Genomic DNA, 24,684 nt, shown 5'->3' on the forward strand with positions numbered 1-24,684 from the left:
TTGCCACCCGTTCCTGGTCACGTTCCCAACCCTTGTCTCTTCCCTTTTCGGCATTCAGAAGGCACTGTTTCATCTGTCTCCTGTTCTGCTCTTCCTTTCTCGTGGACTTTGGTTCTCTCCTCTGCATCTGCTGGAGCTACATACCTGGCATATCGCCCTTTCCCATCATCTAAGTATCCAAGCTGTCTTTCCAGGTGAAATAGTCATTTACTTTAACTTCATCATGTTAGGGTCTTGTACGTGGTGCTCATACGGTCGGCCACCCTACTTTGGAGAAGTCTTACGTGGTTTGGTTGAACACTTTGCAGAACATAACCCTACAGTCCACAATGGATAACTTGAACTTCCAGTCACCTGTCACTTTCATTGGTATTAGTGTCATAGAAACATAGAAACATAGAAAATAGGTGCAGGAGTAGGCCATTCGGCCCTTCGAGCCTGCACCGCCATTCAATATGATCATGGCTGATCATCCAGCTCAGTAGCCTGTACCTGCCTTCTCCCCATACCCCCTGATCCCTTTAGCAAAAAGGGCCACATCTAACTCCCTCTTAAATATAGCCAATGAACTGGCCTCAACTACCTTCTGTGGCAGAGAATTCCACAGACTCACCACTCTCTGTGTGAAGAAATGTTTTCTCATCTCAGTCCTAAAAGACTTCCCCCTTATCCTTAAGCTGTGACCCCTGGTTCTGGACTCCCCCAACATCGGGAACAATCTTCCTGCATCTAGCCTCTCCAACCCCTTAAGAATTTTATATGTTTCTATAAGATCCCCCCTCAGTCTTCTAAATTCCAGCGAGTACAAGCCCAGTCTATCCAGTCTTTCCTCATATGTAAGTCCCGCCATCCCAGGGATCAATCTGGTGAACCTTCTCTGTACTCCCTCTAAGGCAAGAACGTCTTTCCTCAGGTTAGGAGACCAAAACTGCACACAATACTCCAGGTGCGGTCTCACCAAGGCCCTGTACAACTGCAGCAGAACCTCCCTGCTCCTAAACTCAAATCCTCTTGCTATGAATGCCAACATACCATTCGCTTTCTTCACTGCCTGCTGCACCTGCATGCTTGCTTTCAATGACTGGTGCACCATGACACCCAGGTCACGTTGCATCTCCCCTTCTCCCAATCGGTCACCATTCAGGTAATACTCTGCTTTCCTGTTCTTGCCGCCAAAGTGGATAACCTCACATTTATCCACATTATATTGCATCGGCCATGCATTTGCCCACTCGCCTAATCTATCCAAGTCACTCTGCAGCCTCCTAGCATCCTCCTCACAGCTAACACTACCACCCAGCTTCGTGTCATCTGTAAACTTAGAGATGTTGCATTCAATTCCCTCGTCCAAATCATTAATATACACTGTAAATAACTGGGGTCCCAGCACTGAGCCTTGCGGTACCCCACTAGTCACTGCCTGCCATTCCGAAAAGGACCCGTTTATTATTGTCACTGATATCGCAAATATTGTTTTAGACAATAGACAATAGACAATAGGTGCAGGAGGAGGCCATTCGGCCCTTCGAGCCAGCACCGCCATTCAATGTGATCATGGCTGAATGTGTTATCCAGTCAAATCAGATCAAACGTGAGAAAATCAAACTATTCAAAAATGCAATAGGTAGTGCAAACGGGAAAAAAAAGTAGTGCAGAGCAGTATTACGGCAATGGAGAAAGGGCAGGTAACAGAAAACTGCAAGGGCGGCAATGATTTAGGTCAGGAGATTGAGACTAATCATAGCTTATGAAAAGACCATTCAATCGTCTGATAACAGTGGGTAAGAAGCCGTTCCTGCATCTGATAGTATGTGGTTTCAAGCTTTTGTATCTTCTGCCTGACGGAAAGGAGAGAAATGGGAATGGCTGGGGTGTAGGTGGTCCTTGATTATGTTGTCTGATTTCCCAAGGCAGCGTGAACTGCAGATAGGATAGAGGGGGGGGGAGGGAGAAGAGGCAGGTGGGCATGATGGACAGGGCCAGGTCCATCCAATTATCTAGCCAATTCAACATCCCACTCTGTTCTCAATGTCCTCAACCCCCAGTATAAGCTTGGGAACAGCATCTCGTCTATCACCGGGATAAGCTACAGCCTTTGGAATATACTGAATTTACCAAATTCAGGAAATCCCTTATTTTTCTCCTCCATAGATGTGGCTCTATCTTTCTGATTCAATTTGTTCCTTTCTTTCTTGTCTTTTACCAGTCCCAGTTTTAAAGCAGTTGTCACCTTGACAACTTTGCTCTGCGACCAATCTCAGAGTTTTCCAATACTCTCCATAATTTTGCATATTAAAGCAAGAGTTGAGAGTGTTTTATTGTCATATACTAGACTAAGTGGACCCGTTGGGCCCAAATCACTCCTGCTTTGGTGCAGCACCCTCTCCTCCCACTCCCCCCTCCCTACCCCCTCCTCCTCTCCCCCTTCCCCTCTTCTTCCCCTGTCCCCTAGGGATGCCTCCTGCATTGGTGCAGCACCCTCTTCTCCCCCACCTCTCTCACCCTCTCTCCTCTCCCCCTCTCCTCCCTCCACCCCTCTCCTCCCCCCACCCCTCTCCCCCCTCCCCTCTCCTCCCCCCACCCTCCCCTCCCCCCACCCTCCCCTCCTCCTTCCCTCCCCTTCCCATTCCTCCCTCCCCTCCCCCACCCCCCAACCTCCCTCCCCCCCCCACCCCCCAACCTTCCTCCCCTCCCTCCCCTCCCCCCTCCCTCCCGGGAGCAACTCACAGCTGCCATAGCAACCCGCCTCCTGGCCCGGGTGGCTGCCATTGGTGGAATGGGGGGGGGGGGGGGGGGGAGAGTCCTGTCCCATCCCAGTGTGGGAATGTTCAGTCGTAGATGGCGGCGGCTCTCCCACTGTTGCTGAGCCGCTGGACTCTCGGCGGCGAGGGGGAGGCACTGAGCTGGCCGGTCAGAGGAGGGGTGGGCGGGGGAGCCGAGGACAGGCCCAGCGCCAGGCCCAGGCCTCGGCCTCCACCTCCACGAATGCCCGGCCTCACCAACGCTGCTGCTGCTGCCGCCTTTTCCCCTTCATGCATCAACGGGCCCCAACTGCGCAGGCACCGATGCGGTGGCCATCTTACATAAGTACCAGATCAATGGGGTCCCAACTGTACATGCGCGGTTTTTAAACTTTTTAAATGAAAATAACTTTTAAAATATATACCAATTTCAATGAAACTTCCTCCACCCCCGGACGACGGTGAGTAAGGTGGGCCTAAAATTGTCATGCTATCGTGTACCGTTTTGGCTGTAGTTCAGGAACAAACAAAACAAATAAGAGTTTTAGTATATAGATAGATGTCCCAGGTAGAGCAATGAAATCCTTACTTGCAGCAGCACAACAGAATATGTAAACATAGTACACTGTAACAACTGTATAGGCTGGTTCTTGTCTAGTGATCCTAAGAGGGGGTACATTGTTGTAAACTGTGGAACTGGTTAACCAACATTTAGTGGAGGAAGGGCGGGAAGAGGAAGGGGACGGTGGAGGGGAGTGTTTGTAGAAGTTACCTACAATTAGAGAATTCAGTGATGATACTGTTGGGTTGTAAGCTGCCCAAGTGAAATATGAGGTGCTGTTCCAATTTGCGTGTGGCCTTACTCTGGCAATGGAGGAGGCCCAGGACAGAAAAGGTCAGTGTGGGAATGGGAAGGGGAAATACAAAATGGAGTCTTTAGTAGTTCCTCTGGATGTCTTGCTCCTTTTAATTACCGCAAACAACATCTGAGTGCCGTCTGGGCACTGTATAAATTCACATAGATATACAGGGAATGATGATCTTGGCTTCAAGTTCAGCACAGACATTGTGGCCCAAAAGGGCCTGTTCTTGTACTGTTCTATGTTCTAAACTCTATATATTAATGACTTGGATGTGAATGTTGGAGGTACAATTAATTTTGTTTATGAATGACATGAAAGTTGGCGTTTAGCAAGGTTGATGTTAGCTCGGTTGCCTAAGGCCATTTCAGCATATAGATCTAATAGAAAGTGAATAGTCGATATGTGTATGAAGGAACTGCAGATGCTGGTTTAAACCCTCTGGTTTAAACTTCAACAGTCTGAAGAAGGGTCACGACCCAAGACATCACCCATTTCTTCTCTCCAGAGGTGCTGCCTGTCCCACTGAGTTACTTCAGCTTTTTGTGTCTATCTAATGGAAAGTTAGGTTGAGCATCGGCAGAAGGTATTTAATCCAGACAATTTCAAGGTGAGTGGTGTCAAATAAGGTAGTATATTTACAGTAAATGCGAGGGCATTGAGGATTGTTGATGAACAGAGGGACCTTGGAGTTTGAGAAGATAGTTACCTGGAAGTGGAAACACAGGTCAGACTGATTCTTATTTACACCAATGGTTCCTACATTACCTTTATACTCTCTGACCAAGCCTAACATGGACAAGGGCACACACTAATTTTGGTTTGTGTGGATTTCCCCCATAATGTTAATGATGCTCTTGTATGGAAGCTGGATTAAGAGGAGAGTTCAGGTTTTGATTAATCCATGGTGCATGGATTTTAATAGAGGTTGTGGCACGTCGAAAGAGGCCCGAAATAAAGGCGAGGAGCCGGGTATTTCGGGACGTTCGGTTTTATTACACAATTATCAGACCGGTCAAGTCTGCTGGAATGACTTTGCGCCCAAAACCTCGTCCTTATATCCGTAGCAAAGGACCGCCCCCCTGGACTGGTCCATTCCCATGCCGAGGGGTCGGTAGAGGTATGGCCCGACCCTTGGGAGCCGCCACAAGGTAGTCATTCTACTCTTGAGACTAGAATTATGCATAATATTCCAGGTAAGGTCCAGCCAGGGCCTGTTCAACTGTAGTATGAGGTGTTTCCTTTTGCATTCAGATCTTCCTGTTATAAAGGTCATTCCACTGTTTGCCTTCCTAAAGGCTTGCTATACCTGGAAATTTACTTTCAGCGATTTATGTACAAGAACACCCATGACCCGCTGAACACCAAGCGTGTGCAGACCCTCACTGGTTTCACAACGCCCACCATGTTCTAGCAACTATTCAAGTGATTACAGACTGTAATCCGAGCACAATCCAGGTCAGAGATTTCATTGCAATTGTTTGCTCCTGGATTTCAGTCTTCTCGGTGCCTCTGATTATTTCATGCCCAACCTTCTCATGTTCCAGCTTTGTGCACCATCTCCACCTTCCACACTCTAACCCTCTGCTTTGTTCTGCCAGATACCCCCATTTCTAGCCATCCCTACATTTTAACAACCATTTAATGTACAGTCATCTTTATTGTATCTTGTGAAAATATAAATTCTTGATAAAGCTTGAATTCTGCCTGGACACTGTAAACAGAAGGACAGAAGGGGGAACACATCTAAAGAAAGTGTAAGGCTTGAAAAGAGTCTCACTCTTAAACAATAGTGTGTTTGAGATGTGTTTTAGTAGGGAAATTCCTAAGAACATTTGGAATCACAAGGAGATTGAGAATGAAAATATTTGAAGGACATTACAAAGAAATATATTCTGTGAATTAAGAGCGTGAAACATGAAACTACCAAAAGGTGCAGAAAGCCTCCAGTTATTCAGCAAAGATATGTTTGATTCTAGATAATGGTAATTGCAATGGAATATCACTGTTCCGTCTGTTACCATAAACAGCATCTTCTTCCAAGCAGTGTGTTACTCATGAAGAACAACAGGTAGTCTGCCATTTGATAGATGAGTAATCTACGAACTTGAAAACATGTCCAGGTAATTCTTTGAGCCCAAACAGAATATAGAATAAAACCTAATAAAGGTGCATGGATTAAGTGATTTTCATATTTCAAAATAAAAATAAAACACGATTGAATTATATGCAATGCCTTGAATGAACACAACTTCCACTTAATATGCTTGTGAGTAATTTTAAAGAGTACAACACTATTTATGGTATACAACACCCCTGAAAAATTACTTCAAGAACACTTAATAAACAAATTAAGCAATCGGTATTGATTTAAATTAATTCTAGAATAGGATGGCAAGTAATAATTCCTTCTGGTTATTATCTTGCAACAGATATATGTTACAATATTGAATATCTCCAGTTGAGAAACCACCTACCAGTCACCTAAGGTTAGCAGATTTATTTGTCGTATTTCATAGCCAATGTCTGGTACTGTGTTATGTGATTGCATGAATTCTAGAAAATAGTAATATAGAATTTATGTTAATTGTTCCTTTTGTTCTCGCCTTTCATCCTGCCAGCCTTCATGCAATAGATATTTCTTAACTTGGGTCACATTCAATATGATGGCACGAACATTTTAAGTCTCCCACTCCTTTCTTTCCTGTGCCTCGCCCATCCCTGTGCACACCCATTTCTCCCACTATGCCCCCACTCCACCAAGTAACCCTGCTCATTTCACCTCCTTTGTACATGCATCTCCCATCCCCAAGTTCCTAATTTCCATTTTATCCGTGTCCCCCCCCCCCCCCCCCCCTAACTGCAACACCCTGTTCCTTTCCATCTATATTTCTCCCTCTGACTTTACATGTCACACCTCCGCTTCTCACTCTGGACCCTTTTTTAGATATCATCATATATTTCAAGACCCTTTTGTCTCCTTTTCACCTCTAGCCTTTGTCACTTGTTTCTCCCATTTGCCAATCAATCCCCCCTCACCTGTATCCACTTCACTTTCCAGGCTTTGTCCTGCCCCCACCTCTCTCTTCCAGCTTCACCCCGCCCCCACTACAATCGATCTGAATCAAGTCCCAATTTGAAATATTGCCTGTCCCTTCCCTCCACAGATGCTGCCTGGCCTGCTATGTTCTTCCAGCATTTTGTGTTTTGTCACGATTCCAGTATCTGCAGTATCTTGTATCTACATTGCCCCTCTCCTTGCTTTTCAGCATTCCAAAGAGGCCATAACCTTCATGCACTCCCATCTCACTCTTCCATATCCACTTCTCATTGCACGATCCTGTGCGAAGCCTATTATTTTGCTTAGTCCTTTATCACCGTTCTGGGTCTCAAACAATCTTTCCAGATGAAGCTGCTGATATCTCTTCCAATCTTTTTTTTAAAGTTAGTTGTCTACGATCTTTATTGGAGAACCAAACACAGATTGAAGGTAACCATTTTGCAGAACACCTTTGTCCAATTTGTAAGTGTGACCCTCAGTTTCCAGTTGTCTACCCTATTAATTTTCCATCTCATTCCTCTTTTCAGTTCTCAAGGTTTGATTTCTTTATTATTCCAATGGAAACTCAGGGAACAGCATCTCACCTTCTGTACCGGCACATTGCAATCCGCAGGATTTAATTCTGTATTCAACAATTTCAGATAACTTGACTTTCCAGCTTGAGACAGATTGGGACTGCTCTAATAAAAGGAAATTGGTTTGAATTGTTAATTATGTTTCTCCCTTCACAAATGCTGCCTAACCTGTTCATCACTTTCTGTTTGAATTAAAGGAAGTAATCATTGTAATATCCAGTTTTTCTTGCAATGTTATTTAATAAATATTGAATTTGTTAATATCTCTACTTCTAAATAATTGAATGCATGGCTGAGCTCAAAGGATGATCGTTAATGATATGTACATATAACGTGTAACCATTTCCAGTAATAAGAAGAACACACCAGGTAACAGAGAAGATCTGTATTTTGCTGCTCAATATACAGTGAGATTCATAGATCATGTCTTACAATATTACACCAACATAGTGAATCTATGAAAAATGTCATTTTCCAACCATGCATTTTATTTTTTTTCAAATGACATTTAAAAGAAAATATGCAAAGCAACCTATACTTTTTTAAAGCAAAAAATAACTAAATGACTGGGACTCCATTTTTCTCCAGATCTGAACTTTCTTTGATGGCCATCAATGGCCCTTACCCAGCCTAGATCATTTTTTTCTAAAGGATGTTTTTGATTCTTAATTACGTTAGGTAAAGGCATCCTATTTTTACATTACAAATCAATAAAAACACATGTGATTTTATTGGATATTTAACAAATTTTAGTCCTTTAAATTACACGTTTGTGAATGAGTCAGTGGCCTATGAATAAGAGAATGATCGCAGAGAATGATCATTTACAAGAATGATCCCAGGAATGATGGGGTTAGCATATGATGAGCGTTTGACAACACTGGGCCTGTACTCACTGGAATTTAGAAGAATGAGGGGGGACCTCATTGAAACCTACCGAATAGTGAAAGGCTTGGATAGAGTAGATGTGTAAAGGATGTCTCCACTCATGGGAGAGTCTAGAACCAGAGGTCACAGCCTCAAAATAAAATGATGCATGTTTAGAAAGATTAGGAGAAAGTTATTTAGTCAGAGGGTGGTGAATCTGTGGAATTCTTTGCCGCAGACGGCTGTGGAAGCCAAGTCAATGGATATTTTTAAGGCCAAGATTGACATATTCTTGATTAGTATGTGCCAGGGGTTATGGGGAGAAGGCAGGAGAATGGGGTTGGGAGGGAAAGATAGATCAGCTGTGATTGAATGGTGGAGTAGATTTGATGGGCCGAATGACATAATTCTGCTCTTAGAACTTATGATCTTTTCTATTCGCCCGCCCCGGATCGTGGGGCTTGGGTCGGCCCACCGTGAACATTTCATCGTCCGGCGCGGCCTGAAATAGGCCGCGGGATTTTTCTCTGCTCGGCGGGGGCTTCAATGTCGGGAGCCATGACCGCCCCGACGTGCCGCAACAGCGGCAACAACAACGGCAGCGACAGCGTGTTCACCCGCTCCAGATCGCGGGGCTTGGGTCGGCCCGCCGCGGACCTTTCACCGTCCGGCACGGCCTGGAACGTGGCATCGACACCAACCTGGCCGCGGGAGAAGACGGCAGGGGAAGGGAAAAGACATTCTGGCCTTCCATCACAGTGAGGAGGGGACTGGAGGAGATTCACTGTGATGGATGTTTCTTTTTTTTGTGTGTGTTGGTTGGGGTTGTGTAATTTGCTTATTTTATTGCTTCTATTGTTGGACTGTGGGTGACTAAATTTCGTCCAAAAAACTTGTTTTTCAGATGACAAATAAAGATATCTTGAATCTTGAATCTTGTGAATGATCATCGTCATTTAAATATTTAATTGCTTAGATATTCGTTGTTGCTGTTGCTTTAAAGAGTGAAAGATCTGACTACCCAGGGTGAGCCATTTTACACTTAGCTAAATATTTTGTTTCTATTCTATCTTTGCAGTTATAATATAAGAAAGTCACTTAACATGCAAAGGCATTGAGTGAAATAGACAGTATAGCACCAGTGTATTTAAAGTTGTAGAATTTTCCTAAAACATTTCACCTACATTGTTCTGTGCTTCACTCAATATAATTGCACTTCTGGTTATTTTACTGTAATGGGAGTAGTAAATATTATTTGAATTTTTTGCTTAGGAAATTACTCTAACGCATTTTAAAGAATTAAGTTTGCCATGAAGTGTTTCGGTCATTATCCCTCTGCCTTAGATATCGATTCTGAAACACAATCATTTTATTTAAATTATTTATTAAAGCAAACCTACACATCTCATAATTATTCTCCATATAAATAAGAATTGTGTGCTGTTAACAAACAAATGATTGGGTTGATACTTTGAGCATTAGTTTCTAATCTACTCAGATGGTTAGACGCAATTGAAAAATATAAGCTTCTAACAAACACATTTTTAAAAAGGTTGTTCAGCTTTACCATAAAAAAAGATTGCTCCCATTGAAGCATAATTTTCCCACGGTACTGGAGTGATGTGATTCTATTTGTATTTTTTGACCTATCACTAACTCTGAATAGACAGGGTACAGAGGGGGTCATGGAAAGAACGAACTGATGGTTGAAATTTGCACGCACTTATCTGACGAATCACCATTTACTTTTTCATTCACACCATCGATTTGATTACACCTTGATGATTATATTGGGCATTTGTTGCGTGAATTCAATTTCTTTTACCAAAGCAACAGGTTGCGGTTTTCTCTTTAACTTTACTAAACTTTTGTCACTAATTTATTAATGCTAGCGGTTTGGAGAGTTCCATTTTGGCAGTTCATTTGCAAAGTGTCGGATTTCTGTTGAAGTCATCAAAAAATTGGCAAATCCGCATTTCCTTTCACTGGAAATAAGTAATGAAGAACATCCATTATGAATCTTCAACTCCAAACTGTACAATGCATTATCAATACAATGATGGTAAAAGGTAAGAATCATCTTCCCTCAGGTTACAAATTTGACCACTTTAAATTCGATACAAATGACACATTAACATCTCTATATTTTCTGATCAGAACTGTTGTACTTTAACATGTGAAATTGCTTAAAATCTAGATGAAAAATAGTGTTTTTGTTTCAAAGGCAAAAAATAGGTTTCTGGAGATTGCATCAATGTATTTGTCAATACTTTTAAAAATAACATAAGAAAAGAAAAGAAAAAATCCCTATTTTAATGCGTGAAACTTTTACATCATTTAAGAATTATTTATTGAGGTTAGTAATTGACCTTGAATATTTTAATCTTGCAGATTACTAGTTAAAGTAAATTAAATATTGAACAGCTAGATATTTTGACAGCAATGCTACCCGAATTTGCTCTGAAAGGCTCCTGTTAATTTTACAATTTATATTCTTAAATTAGAGCACCCTGAACAGATTATTTTAGTCGAGATGAAATTGCACATATTTTTTCAATGAGCCTCAACGTGATACCATCATCCACTCAGTCGGCAAATTGACCGATGCCTGCACAGGGAGTACACAGATGCAAAAGCAAGTAGCAGCAGTTTTGAATTCCGTCAACCATCTCTGCAATCAGCATAGTTCCCATGTATCCAGAAACAAATCTGTGCATATTTAAGTGGAGTAATGCGCACGGCCACATTGTAATCCTGTTGTGCGCCACTGACATCCACCCACTGATGGCCAGAAAAGACTCCGATGATCTTGCGTTTCCAAGCTCGTTGCTCTGGTTCCTTAAGACGAATGTAAATACCTGAGCCACTCGCGCCTGGCTGGGCATCGCAGTGCTGATACAACAAATCACTGGATTCATCAGACACAGTGCAGAAACGATAAACCAAATTCCCGGGCATGTCATTATCGAAGCCTGAGAAATGAACCCGATTGCTTGGCATGTTCTGCACCGGAGGGCTAATCCCTATCTCCATAAACTTGTGCTTCTGAGGTCTTTTTAATTCCAGAATAGCATAATCATAATCCACAGCAATATCATTCGCCACGCCTTTGAACCAGCCCTTCGGTACTTGGGTGCGCACTACTCTCGACCACTGAAATGATGGCTTGCCCTTTGCTGATCGTTTATTCCTTTTTGATCCTCTCCTTTTTCCACCTCCCTTGGTTCTCATCTTCAAAAATCCGACCCGGAGCCTTTTGGCACCTTTTACATAGTCTTTACCATCATGGATGCAGTGAGCTGCTGTCAGCACGTGTTTTCGAGACACCAAAATCCCAGTACATCCTGTGGAGATTTTCACTGCGGTATTAAAGGGGTAGCTAGTTATGAAATGCTTGTCACTGATGCTAAACCTACTGTCCAACCCAAAGACCTGCCTCCTTCTCCTCCTCCTCCTGGAAGGGCCTTCGCTTTTAGCGAACTCAAATTCGTTTTTCAGGTCAGATTCTTTGATGTTCACCTCAGTCATTGTACGTGTCCCATTACTGTACACTGTTTCATATGAAAGGTAATTCTGAAGGTCAGACACAGTTGGCAGTGGTAGTTTCTTTTGACACTCAATCCCACAGGTTGAATTAAACAGCAATTTGGTTTTAGCTTCAAATCTTGGAGGTTCTATGGTTATGGTTCTTCTGTCCAACAGTTGTGGTGCTTGTTGTAAGTGCCATGTGTAATTCTCCTCATTGTCAATCCCAAATGCAAGTATGAATGTGTTCATGGAAAGTAATAACAAAAGTTGCATAGTTCCCATCGTGAAACCAGATTTTCTGTGAAGAAAGTAAAAGAAAAGATTTAATGTACAAAGGTACAATGGTATAATCTATATACTAAAACTCTCGTTTGTTTGTTTGTTTGTTTGTTTGTTCCCGAACTACAGACAAAACGGTACACGATAGCACGACAATTTTAGGCCCAACTTACTCACGGTCATCCCTTTGGTGCTAATGGAAGAAGTTTCATTGAAATCGGTGTTATATTTTTAAAGTTATTCACATTTTAAAGTTTAAATCTATCTCCAAGGGAGGGAGGAGGGGAGGGGGATGGGGAGAGGGAGGGGGGTTGGGGGGAGGGAGGGAGTGAGGGAGGGGGAGATTGAGGGGGAGGGAGGGAGGGGGCTTTGAGGGGGATGGAGTGGGGGGAGAGAGGGGAGAAGGGGGAGGGAGAGATGAGGAGGGGGAGGAGGATGGGGTAGAGGGGGGGAGGGAGGAGGGAGGGGGGAGGGGAAAGCGGAAGAGAGTGGGGAGGGGGGAGGTGAGGGTGCTGCACCAATGCAGGAGAGGTTTGGGCCCAACGGGCCCACTTGGTCTAGTAGTACTTTATTTGTTAAATGGTACTGTGAAATTCACTTTTGTATACAGTTCAGTACAAGTATCACTGTACATAAGCACTTAGATACATCTTAGATAAGCATCTCAGATACAACGCAAGTGTATAGCAGTGGTACACCGAGATAGTATAGTCGCCAGTTTTTGCGCCATTTTCAAGTCCCAGTTTGTAAGTGCAGACTTTATATGTAAATATAAAAATACCTTCAGATCCAGTACTTACAAGCCAACGCATTTTCTCTTATGCAACATAACATAAAATGTCTGGCTAAAACCTATTGTATAAGGAAGATCATTCATTTACTACGTAGCATCAGAATTTTACAGCAAACTAGGTAACCCACTGGTGTACCATGATGAGCCATCTGAAAGACCTGCCAATCTATTTACATACTGCTGCCCTCTCCTGACAAGCTTCTATTTCTTTGTCAAAGTGTAATCACTGAATTACATTATTGTTTTTGGAATTATCTGCAGATCAGAGTTTCTGAAGAAATTGTAATAGTAATCCACCTTTTCCATAAATAACAGCAGAATCCAAATCACCTAGCAAATTAATTGGATAAATTTAACCGACTTCTTTACCATTTTCAAACTTTCACCTGCTGTGGTTCAGATCATGTACTTTCCCCACCAATGGGAGCTATATTGATAATGGATAGCAGAGAAGTATAGGAATAAGAGCAGCATATCTTAAGCTTATTCTGTATTTCTGTGAGAAATTCAGCCATGATCACAGTGAATGGCTCGAAGGTCCGAATGGCCTACTCCTGCACCTATTGTCTCTTGTCTAACATGCCCAATATATATTTTGTTGATTTTGGTTAACAAAAGTCTATAAAACTGAAATTTTAAATGATGTTGCATCAATTGGTATAATTGGCATTTACAAGAGAGAGTTCAAAACCTCTTTAACATTGAGGTAACTTTAACCCTGAAAGGCCTGAGTCTAATTATTAATTTGTACCTCCTTGTCTTAGATTTTCCCAACAGATGGATACTTAATCTATCAGTTCCTTTTAATAATGTCAAAACTGCAATTAAATCAACCTTACAATTCGAACAAACTCAGTATCTTGTAACAATTTAACCTATTAAATCCACTCACCACTTTGATAATTCTTCACTAAACTCCCTGTTTTATATCCTTCCCATGAAGTGCCCAGAATTGCTCATAAAAATCGAATTGCAAATAACTTTCTCTGCTGCAAACTAATCTTCTGGGTATAACAAACAGTATTCCATTATCCTGTTTGATTACTTTCTGTATCTGTGCATGAAATTTAAAAAATCTTACTACAGAATTCACTAAGTCCCAGAGGTCCTTCAATAGTTCTGGTAAGCTATCTTGCAAAATGTTTGTCAGGTGAGCTGGGCAGTTCATCAAAGAAATCTCACCATTAAACGCAAGGTCACTAGCTGCTCTTGTTCCCTTTATAGAAATTGATTAATTCCAGAATGTTTATCTTAATTGAAATATGATTTCAAGTATTGACTGTATTTTATATCAAGAAATGGATTTGGCCTATTTATGGTGCATTAAGACATTTCTACATTCGCATCAACAGTGCTTTATGGATGGCAGAGTGATGCAGTCAATAGACCCAGTGGCTTTGATTCAATCCTGACCTCCAGTGCTGTCTGTGGATATTACATGTTCTACCTCTGACCAAATGGATTTCCCCCAGGCGTTAGATGAAGGGTATCTGATATATGGCCTCACTGGAGGCAGCAGATGTTTGGAGATTGGATGGGGATTGCAAGCATCTTCACTGCCTCAGGGGAGACCCATGAGAGGAATGCTATCATGACAAGGTTATGGCATTGGGTGGTATTTCAGTCTTGGTATGGCAACTGCTCTGACCAAAACTAAGAAATTGCAAAGACTTATGAATGCAGCCCAGTCCATTACATACACCACCCTCCCCCGATACTCATTCCACCAAATCCACCGATATTATAAAGAAGATAGACACAAAAAGCTGGAGTAGCTCAGTGGGTCAGGCAGCATCTCTGGAGAAAAGGTACAGGTGACATTTTGGGTTGAGAAACTTCTTCAGACTGAGAGTCAGGAGAGAGGGAAACACAAGATATGAAAATGTACATTAAATAAATGAATGAAAGATATGCAAAAAGACAGATCAAAGTCAGCTACGATGATCAATGAAATGTGGAGCCCACAATGGTCCATTGGTGGCTGTGGAGAAGGTGATAATGAGTGATACAAACAGAGAAACTCAGCAGCACGACAGTGAAACTAGTACAATGACTAAAGTGGAGGAGGGAGAGGGGATGCAAGGGCTATTTGAAGTTATTGAATTAAATATTCTATACTGTACTCTGCCTCAAGCAGCCAACATAATCAATAACCACTCAGGTGCCAGTTTTTTTTTCTTCTCCCCTGTCCCAATGGGCTGATGCTTGAGCAAAGGGGAAGATACAGAGTGCAGAATTTTTATTTTGCATTGTAGCGCATCAGTTCCATAGACAAAGTCCAATGCACTCAATGGGGTCGAGGTGAATTGGACAATACCCTAGCTTATGGAAGGACCGTTCTGGAGCCTGTTACCATTGGGGAAGAAGCTGTTCTTGAGCCAAGTGCTTTCGAGCTTCTGTATCTTCTGCCGGATGGGAGCAGGGTGAAGAAGGAATGAAACAACTGTTACATGGAACTTAATGCTTTAGGCAGCAGCTGCTTTGTAGGCACAGATGGAAACCACCCAATGCTGTTCTGTCTCCACGGAGCTTCACCATGATCCACCTCTACATTTGGCTTCTTCCACACTAGGGCAGCAGGAAGCTCTTCAGGAAAAGCAGTGCGCCAAGAGGGTGCACACCATTACTGATGTCCTCAGTGACAGTGAGAGCAGATCCAAGTCCACTGAAGAGGAAGATGCAATATATTGTTTACTGTATATTTGGTCCATTGGTGGCTGTGGAGGTGATAACGAGTGATACAAACAGAGAAACGCAGCAGCACGACAGTGAAACTAGTACAACGACTAAAGTGGGGGCGACCACATTGCGACCACATATCAAAAATACTTCTTTGACCTGAGATCATAAGAATTGCGGTATAAATCTAAGCTCCTACTTATTTGTTTATGGCTGCATCATCCCCTGCAGTTAAAATAATACTAATATTTTATTTAGCATTATATTGTCAAGAAGTATTATGTCATTTCCAAATATAATTATTACCATAGTGCATGTTATGCAACAAAGTGCTGGAGTAATTCGGTGGATCAGGCAGCATCTCTGGAGAACATGGAAAGGTAACGTTTCGGGTCAGGTTAGAGAACAATGTCTCCTCTCATCTCTCGTGGGGATCAATAGAAATGATTCCACCAATTGCCTTTAACAACTGTTGAAAATGTGAGCCATCCAACAACCTACATACTTGCATAAAATCACAGAGCTAGTTTTCCTAGGTGGAGTCGGCCATTCGGCCCTTCGAGCCAGCACCACCATTCAATATGAGCATGGCTGATCATCCAGAATCAGTACCCTGTTCCTGCTTTTTGCATATCTCTTGATTCCGTTAACCCTAAGAGCTATATCTAACTCCCTCTTGAATACATCCTTGATACTTGGACATCTTGGTATGATAGATTGATGTCACTGACAGGATTTATGCCTGCGTAACGCACTGAACAGAACCAGATAGTCACATTATATTGGCTGGAGATGAAAGGCAAGCAGATCACCAACAGCTATTTTGGCAATTTTAACATGCTGTTGAAATCAATGCATGCAACAGAATATTATTGCGGTTCTATGTACTCCAATTTGCATTTAAAACTGTAATGAGTACAATAAACCGATTCAACTCAACATTTGCTTATTTAGAAACACACCAGGTGTTCGATCATTGTTTTCTGCGATCTGTGGATTTGGATTTGACTGCATTTAATAAGGGGTTGTATGCCTTTGAAGTTGCTCCATGTTGTCTTCAGTGGCAAATTTCAAAGACCATGATAGGGAAAATTACAACGTGAAACTAGTGGCTTTATAATTAACATATAAAGCAAATAAGTTCTCGTTTGCACTGTACTTTTAAACATTCCACCTACTTTGAGCTAAAAGATTGTTTCCATCCTCTTGAAATGGTTCATATTTTTAGGGTAATACAAAACAGGTTTCTTTAGAATGGAAATGGATAATATTATCACCTCATATTATTCACGGAACGTAGACAGGAACAGGTCCTTTGGTCCATGATGACTGTGCTGAACATGATACTTCCTTAAACTGATCTCTTCTGCCTGCATGAGCTCCATATCCATCCATTACCTGCATATTCATATGACCATCCAAAAGCCTCCCAAATTCCACTATTGTATCTGCTTCCAACACCACCATTGCCAACATGTTCCAGGCACCCCATCACTCTGTGTAAAAGAAAAACTTGCCCCACACACCTTCACTAAACTTTGGCCCTTTCAAACTAAAGCTCTGCCCTGTAGAGTTTGACATGTCCACCAAGGGGGAGAAAATTCTGGCTGTCTTCTCATACTTATATAAATTTCAGAACTTCTCATAATTATATAAATTTCTATCATGCATCCCATCAGTCTATTATGCTCCTCTGACACTGGAGCGGTTGGCCACAAATGGGGGTAAAACCATAAAGCAAATTATTCACTTTGGTAGCAGGGTCCCGAATAAAGAGATATAGAATTAAGACAATAGAATGAAAAGTGACCTGAATACACTTCCTACAGGGCTGATCGGCACGGCTAGTCTAGTTTAGTTTATTATCACGTGTGCCAATGTACAGTGAAAAGCTTTTTGTTGCATTCTATGCAGTCAGCAGAAAGACTATACATGATTAGCGAGCCGTCCGCAGTGTACAGGTAAAGGATAAAGAGAGTAATGTATAGTACAAGATAAAGTCTAGTAAAGTCCAAATAAAGATAGTCCGAGTGTCTCCAATGAGTAGATGGTAGATCAAGACCATTCTCTAGTTGTTGATAGGATGGTTCACTTCTCTGATGAAGGCTGGGAAGAAACTGTCCCTGAATCTGAGGGTGTGCGTTTTTTAATTTCTGTACCTCTTGCCCGATGGAAGAGGGGAGAAGAGGGAGTGACTGGGGGGAGACTCGACCTTGATTATGCTGGTGGCCTTGCCAACACAATGTGAAATGTAGCTGGAGTCAATGGAAGGGAGGTTGGTTTGTGTGATGGTGTGGGCTGCATCCACAATTCTCTGCAATTTCTTGCGGTCTTGGATGGAGCTGTTCCCAAACCAAGCTGTGATGCATCCCAATAAGGGTTACTCGGATTAGTAGTGGAGGCAGGTTCCATTGTGGTGTTCAGAAAGAAACTGCAGGTTTATGGGGGAGAGGATGTGTATTGGATGACTGGATTGCCCTTGCATTCAACCAGTACAGACCTGAGGAGCTGAATTACCTCCTTCTATGCTGTCCCCATTCTGTGATCGTAAAGCAAAATGCTAAGATGTTTTAATAAAAATGTTCATTATCTTCTGAATTACTCCAGGAGCTTGAAGAATTTTTGAATTACTACCTGGAGAAATAGGTAAAAACAGAACTTCTAAATAGTCTATAACATAATTTTACACTTTTTAATGAAAATATTGTCATGGAACTAACTTGGAAACAAAGAGAATGTGGGAGTGGATTACTTGCTGCCTGCTCAGCACAATAACCATGGAGCCTTAAAGTGTGGGGAAAAGAAAAAAAAACGTTATTATAAGGCAACATCAGCACATCCAGGCTTCTTGGAATTAAGCAACTCGAGCAGCTGATCATCAAGGTTTAACAGAATCTCAGCTGGACAGCTGAAGGAAGCATATGTTAGGTATAGGAAATTTGTATCAGATGATTCCTTTGCGGTTTGTACAGGATATGGCAGCGAATTTAAGACAGAAGTAAAGAGGCAAATTGGATTATGGAAAATCCAAACAAATGTTATAAATTATATTGTGTGGGGAGAGCCAGGGTATATATATAACCAAGGTTCCAAATGAGAACTCTCATCGGTACTCAGTGGGAAGGCTATGTTAATATTCTGAAGAAGGTCAGCGATAGGACGGAGGGCACATTAGAAATGTAGGAACGAACTGCAGATGCTGGTTGACATTGAAGATAGACACAAAATGCTGGAGTATCTCAGCGGGACAGGCAGCATCTCTGGAGAGAAGGAATGGGTGATGTTTTGGGTCGAGACCCTTCTTCAAGCACGGGCATTCTGTCACATGGATGCAAAGGGTTTATAGAGTCATAGAGCCATTGTCTTCCAGTGTGGAAACAGGTCCTCTGGCCCACTTGCCTACACTGGCCAACATGTCCCGTCTACACTCGTCCCACCTACCTGCGTTTGGCCCATATCCCTCGAAACCTGTACTGTCCATGTACCTGTCTAAATGTGTAGGAAGGAACTGTAGATTCTGGTTTAAACTGAAGATAGGCACAAAATGCTGGATTAACTCAGTGGGACAGGCAGCATCTCTGGATAAAAGGAATGGGTGATGTTTCAGGTCAAGACCCTTCTTTCAGATTGTAGATGCTGGTTTACACCAAAGATCGCCACAAGAAGGGCCTCCTTCAGACTGCATTACAATTCTGAAGGGTCTCGACCCAAAATGTCACCCATTCCTCTATCTAGAGATGCTGCCTGTCCCACTGAGTTACTCCAGCATTTTGTGTCTAAATGTTTCTTGAATGTTGCGAGAGTTTAGTTGATAGACTGGTGCAGAATGGTAGTTGAAGAAGAACATGACAGTGCTCCGAGATCCAAGCCAATATCTATGCTTCAGCCAGCTGGACAGGTTATATAACAATTGATCAACTTCCAAATCTGGCTGGGTAAAGTCCGTGCCATTTGCTCTTCATTGCAGCAGCATCTGAGTATCATAACTGCTGTGCTGGATGCAGAGGATGTGGCTGTCCTGCAGAGTGCTACACCATTTTTAAAAAAAGTTTTCAAAGTTTCTCCCAGGTAAGAGGGAATCGAGAACCTAGGTCACAGTTTAAGAATAAGGGGTAGGCCATTTAGGACTGAGATGAGGAAAAACCTTTTCACCCAGAGAGTTGTGAATCTGTGGAATTCTCTGCCACAGAAGGCAGTGGAGGCCCATTCACTGGATGTGTTAGATTTAGCTCTTAGGGCTAACGGAATCAAGAGATATGGGGAGAGAGCAGGAACGGGATACTGAATTTGGATGATCAGCCATGATCATATTGAATGTTGGTTCTGGCTCGAAGCGTCGAATGGCCTACTCCTGAACCCATTTTCGATGTTTCTATGTAATCTTGCACTAGTGTTGTTACAGTACAAATAAAAGTAAGCAAAATACAACTGCAATGTAATAGACCTTTCGAAATATAACGTTTATCTTTCTGTTTCTTGACCTTTGAAATTAACCAATCATTTCCCCTGATTACTAATAAGTAAAATGAGCAAGCTACAAAGAGCTGCAGATGCTGGAATCTTGTGCAAAACACAAAGTGCTGGAGGCACAAAGTGCTGGAGGAACTCAACAGATCTGGCCACATCTGGGGAGAGAATGGGTAGGTGATGTTTTGGGTTGGGACCCTCCTTCAAACCGAGGCGGCAGCTGGAAAAGAAAGATTGGGGCAAGTGATGGGTGGATACAGGTGAGGAGTTGAAGGCTTGATTGGCAGATGTATAGATCAAGTGACAAAAACTCGAGGTGAAAAGGAGACAAAAGGGGATCAGATAAGGAGGGAAGAAGAGGTGTGAAATGTCAAGCCATGGAACAGGTGTAGGTAGAAGGGGACAGGGAAGAGGAAAGAGGGGTGGATAAAGTGTATATGAAGGATGAGGGATGAGAGTACTGCCGTAGTATTGTTGACCCACCACTAGGTGGCAGAACATGACAGGGGAGCAACCAGAAGTTCTTCATTACAACAAAACACAAAGTTTTTACATTGAACGTTGTTTCATCAACATGTAATACTTAACTGGTGTGTTCACTATTTAACGGTGAGACGGTTGCCCTGATATAGGGCACTTTTTGTACATACTTACCGTTCAATTCGCTTATAAGTGACCCATGTTCCACTTTTAGATCTATATATCATTATTTCATAATGTTATTTGCGACACAGTTTTTGCACATTATCCACGTGGAATTGGGTGGAACAGATTTTCAGCATTGACTTTCACAACGCTCTTTAATTAATCTACAAGCACTGCAGATTCCCCCACGACTTCATCTGAATCTCAGGTTGCAGTGGGGAATGTGAGCCAACATACAACAGTATCCGAAGATAACTGCAGATGCTGGTACAAATCGAAGGTATTTATTCACAAAATGCTGGAGTAACTCAGCAGGTCAGGCAGCATCTCAGGAGAGAAGGAATGGGTGACGTTTCAGGGTGAGACCTTTCTTCAGACTGAGAGTCAGGGGAAAGGGCAACTAGAGTTATCAAAAGGTACAGAACAAATCAGAGACGGTTGTCAGTCTGAAGAAGGGTCTCGACCCGAAACGTCACCTATTCCTTCTCTCCAGAGATGCTGTCTGACCCGCTGAGTTACTCCAACATTTTGTGTCTACCTTCGGTGTAAACCAGCATCTGCAGTTCCACCCTACACACTTAATGATAAGGAAAGGTGACGTTTCGGGTCGAGTTTCTTCTTCAGACTGAGTTAATCCCAATATGCTTTCTGCAGTGCATCTTCAGAAGTTGATAAGAGTCGCTGGAGTCAGAAGTCGCTTGTAAAGCAGCATGTAAAGGAACTTTACATGGGAACAGGCTGTTTTAGATTTGGCCGTGAGTAATGAGGATGGATCTATAAGATATCTCATTGATCCCCTCGGATGTAGTGGCCAGAATATGATAGATTGATTTGATGCACTCTTGAGGGTGTATAAGAAAATAACTGCAGATGCTGGTACCAATCGAAGGTATTTATTCACAAAATGCTGGAGTAACTCAGCAGGTCAGGCAGCATCTCGGGAGAGAAGGGATGGGTGACGTTTCTGAATGCATTCAGACTGAAGAAGGGTCTCGACCCGAAACGTCACCCATTCCTTCTCTCCCGAGATGCTGCCTGATCTGCTGAGTTACTCCAGCATTTTGTGAATAAACACTCTTGAGGGTGAACGTTGTCAAAGTACTGTACTGTCTCCGCCCATCCCCACCCCCCCCCCCCCCCCCCCAGAACCCCATCCCCACCAGTCTGATGAAAGATCCCGACCCCCACAGGTACATGGATAGGACAGGTTTGGAGGGATATGGACCAAACGCAGGCAGGTGGGACTAGTGTAGCTGGGACATGTTGGACCGAAGGGCCTGTTTCCACACTGTATCACTCCATGACCCGAAACGTCGGCTGTCCATTTCCCACCAACTGGGCTCTCTGACTTGTTGAGTTCATCCAGCCGTTTGGTTTTTATTTCTGCAGCGGCGCTACCAGCTGGATCGCCTTGCCCTCTGAGTTAGTTTGTTGCCTCTCTTGTATTCCAGTCTCTAATCTCCGCCACGTATCTGTACACTGCGGGTGGCTCGGTTGTGATCGTGTACAGCATTTCCCATGACTGGTTAGTTAGCACACAACAAAAACTTTTCACTGCACCTCGGTACTCGTGACAAAACACTAAACTGAACATTAACATGTTATAATTTGGCTTTGGTAACTTTAAGGTATCTAGAATTGGATTTCAAACTGATTAAATGAATTCCCAACAGTCCCTGAACCCCCCCACCCACACACACACATAATATTAACTCGCCAGTGCTCAATGGCCCATATGTTGATACAACAATGGCTCAATTTGACTAGCCAGTGCTCAATGGGTCATATGTTGATACAACAAAAGTAATGGAAATATAAATTCAGGACCGAGGTGCATCCACCTTTGAAAGTGAAAATTGCAAGAAGCAAACGGAACTCCCCAACTCTACTGGGAGCCGGAATACATCGACAAATTAACATTAAACCAGGGAATCCTGAGGAGCAGTGTTTATGTGGGAGATGATGGAAACAAATCACGTCTTCGCTTGGCGGCGTTAAGACACCCTGGGGAAATGTGGTGCCTTCAAAGGCTTGTGTTCATTCAGTCTGAGTAACTCAGTTCGCGGAGGTTCGCAGACAGCCAGGAAGAAAGGGTCTCGACCCGAAACCTCACCCATTCCCTCCATCCAGAGATGCTGCCTGATCCCTCTGAGTGACTCCAGCATTTTGTGTCTATCTTCGGCCAGGAAATGCTGTCGGTCCGACAAGGCACCGGACAAAGGGCAAGAAGGAGAGATAGAGAGAGAGATAGGGGTCTGGACCCGAAACCTCACCCATTCCTTCTCTCCTGAGATGCTGCCTGACCTGCTGAGTTACTCCAGCATTTTGTGAATAAATACCTTCGATCTGTACCAGCATCTGCAGTTTTTTTTCTTATATTTCCTGGGTAACTCAATGAATATGAAATAAGGGGATTTTAAACAAAAATCAATATGCTTTAAAATACCTTCCGCTTCCAATAAATAACCAACTTAAGAAAATTAAAGCAATGTTTTAATAGATTGTTTTTTGATCAGAATTGGAAAACAAAAATCGCGTAGCGACGGTGTATTGTGGAACTCGCGAGTTATAGTTCTTGAGTTAAAAAAAACCCTGTAGGTCGAAGAAGTCGCTGGAAACCGTCGGGGTTTGACCCATTGTAAGGGATTTGATTAAATTGTACATGAAGATTGAACGAGTTATCAATGGACAATAGGTGCAGGAGGAGGCCATTCGGCCCTTCGAGCCAGCACCGCCATTGAATGTGATCATGGCTGATCATTCTCAATCAGTACCCCGTCCCTGCCTTCTCCCCATACCCCCTGACTCCGCTATCCTTAAGAGCTCTATCTAGCTCTCTCTTGAATGCATTCAGAGAATTGGCCTCCACTGCCCTCTGAGGCAGAGAATTCCACAGGTTCACAATTCTCTAACTGAAAAAGTTTTTCCTCATCTCAGTTCTAAATGACCTACCTCTTATTCTTAAACTGTGGCCCCTTGTTCTGGACTCCCCCAACATTGGGAACATGTTTCCTGCCTCTAACGTGTCCAACCCCTTAATAATCTTATACGTTTCGATTCGTGTGTTCTTTTATGTGAAAAACTGTGATTGTGGTTCCCCAGTTCGCCGCGGAAGAGTTGGGCGAGCCACCTGTTTCCCAGGACTCTGTCCATGAACCCAGCTCGTTGGCTTGTCTCTCCAACAAAGAGACTCCTGGTCTGTGCAGGTTCACCTGTTTCCCCAGGACTCTGTCCCTGAACCCAGCTCGTTGGCTTGTCTCTCCAACAAAGAGACCTCTGGTCTGTGCAGGTTCACCTGTTTCCCCAGGACTCTGTCCCTGAACCCAGCTCGTTGGCTTGTCTCTCCAACAAAGAGACTCCTGGTCTGTGCAGGTTCACCTGTTTCCCCAGGACTCAGTCCCTGAACCCAACTCGTTGGCTTGTCTCTCCAACAAAGAGACTCCTGGTCTGTGCAGGATCTGCCCTCCCCTACCCCCACCCCGCTCCCCGTGGACCCAGACTGACTGGAACCTGTCTGTGACTGGGGATAATCTCTCCTTACCTGTTACCATCCGATGCCGTACGAACCTCTCTCCCAAGGTAGTGTCCCGGGTCCTTCGCGTTTCATGAGGGGGCTGGTTGCCCCAGTAAACGCACAGATCCCCCCCCCCCGGCTTCTCACATTGGACACTGTCCCAGCTCCGTCTGCACAGCCCACTTGATGCCTGTGCAAAGAAGGAGTGAAGAAAAGTCCAAGCCTTCTCGTTTCTTTCCAGCCCAAGGGGTGTGTCCAAATTGGACTCACGTTCGCCTGCCTCCGCAGCGGTTTCTCTGGTTTTGGCAGCAAAGGCACTGTTTTGTTTCCAACCTACTGTTTACAAACCCGTTTCCACGTTTTTGTTCCGCGATACGGACATGACTGGAAACAAAAATCTGATATGAATCACCAAGAATTTCCTCCTCCACCCCCCTCCCCCTCTCCCTCCCCCCCTGTCCCACTAGACGTATCTGTCTGGTATTGCTGGAGAGAGTTTGCAATCGCTGCACCGAAGATACCAGTGTCTTTGAGCTGCACCAACGTGCAGTTGTGGGAGGGAGTGATTGATTTCGAGTGTGAAGGACTGTCTCAAAGACCAGACGAACCTGCAACCGGCTATGTCTGGGTGCACAGGCGAAATATAATCACAACACGATCATGCCTTTGCTGTGG

At 43.3% G+C, this 24,684-nt stretch overlaps 1 protein-coding gene across 1 annotated transcript; it reads right to left on the reverse strand.

The window, feature by feature from the left end:
- Positions 1 to 7,635: 7,635 nt before the first annotated feature.
- prss35 (serine protease 35) lies at positions 7,636 to 24,198 on the reverse strand. Its single transcript, XM_078399707.1, has 2 exons — positions 24,037 to 24,198; positions 7,636 to 11,930 (listed from the first exon to the last, which is right to left on the reverse strand). Exon 2 carries the CDS (start codon positions 11,912 to 11,914, stop codon positions 10,766 to 10,768), a length of 1,149 nt encoding a protein of 382 aa, XP_078255833.1. The 5' UTR covers positions 11,915 to 11,930; positions 24,037 to 24,198; the 3' UTR covers positions 7,636 to 10,765.
- Positions 24,199 to 24,684: the final 486 nt, after the last annotated feature.

This window comes from Rhinoraja longicauda, chromosome 5, assembly GCF_053455715.1.
Source record: "Rhinoraja longicauda isolate Sanriku21f chromosome 5, sRhiLon1.1, whole genome shotgun sequence".
Classification (NCBI taxonomy): Eukaryota; Metazoa; Chordata; class Chondrichthyes; order Rajiformes; family Arhynchobatidae; genus Rhinoraja; species Rhinoraja longicauda.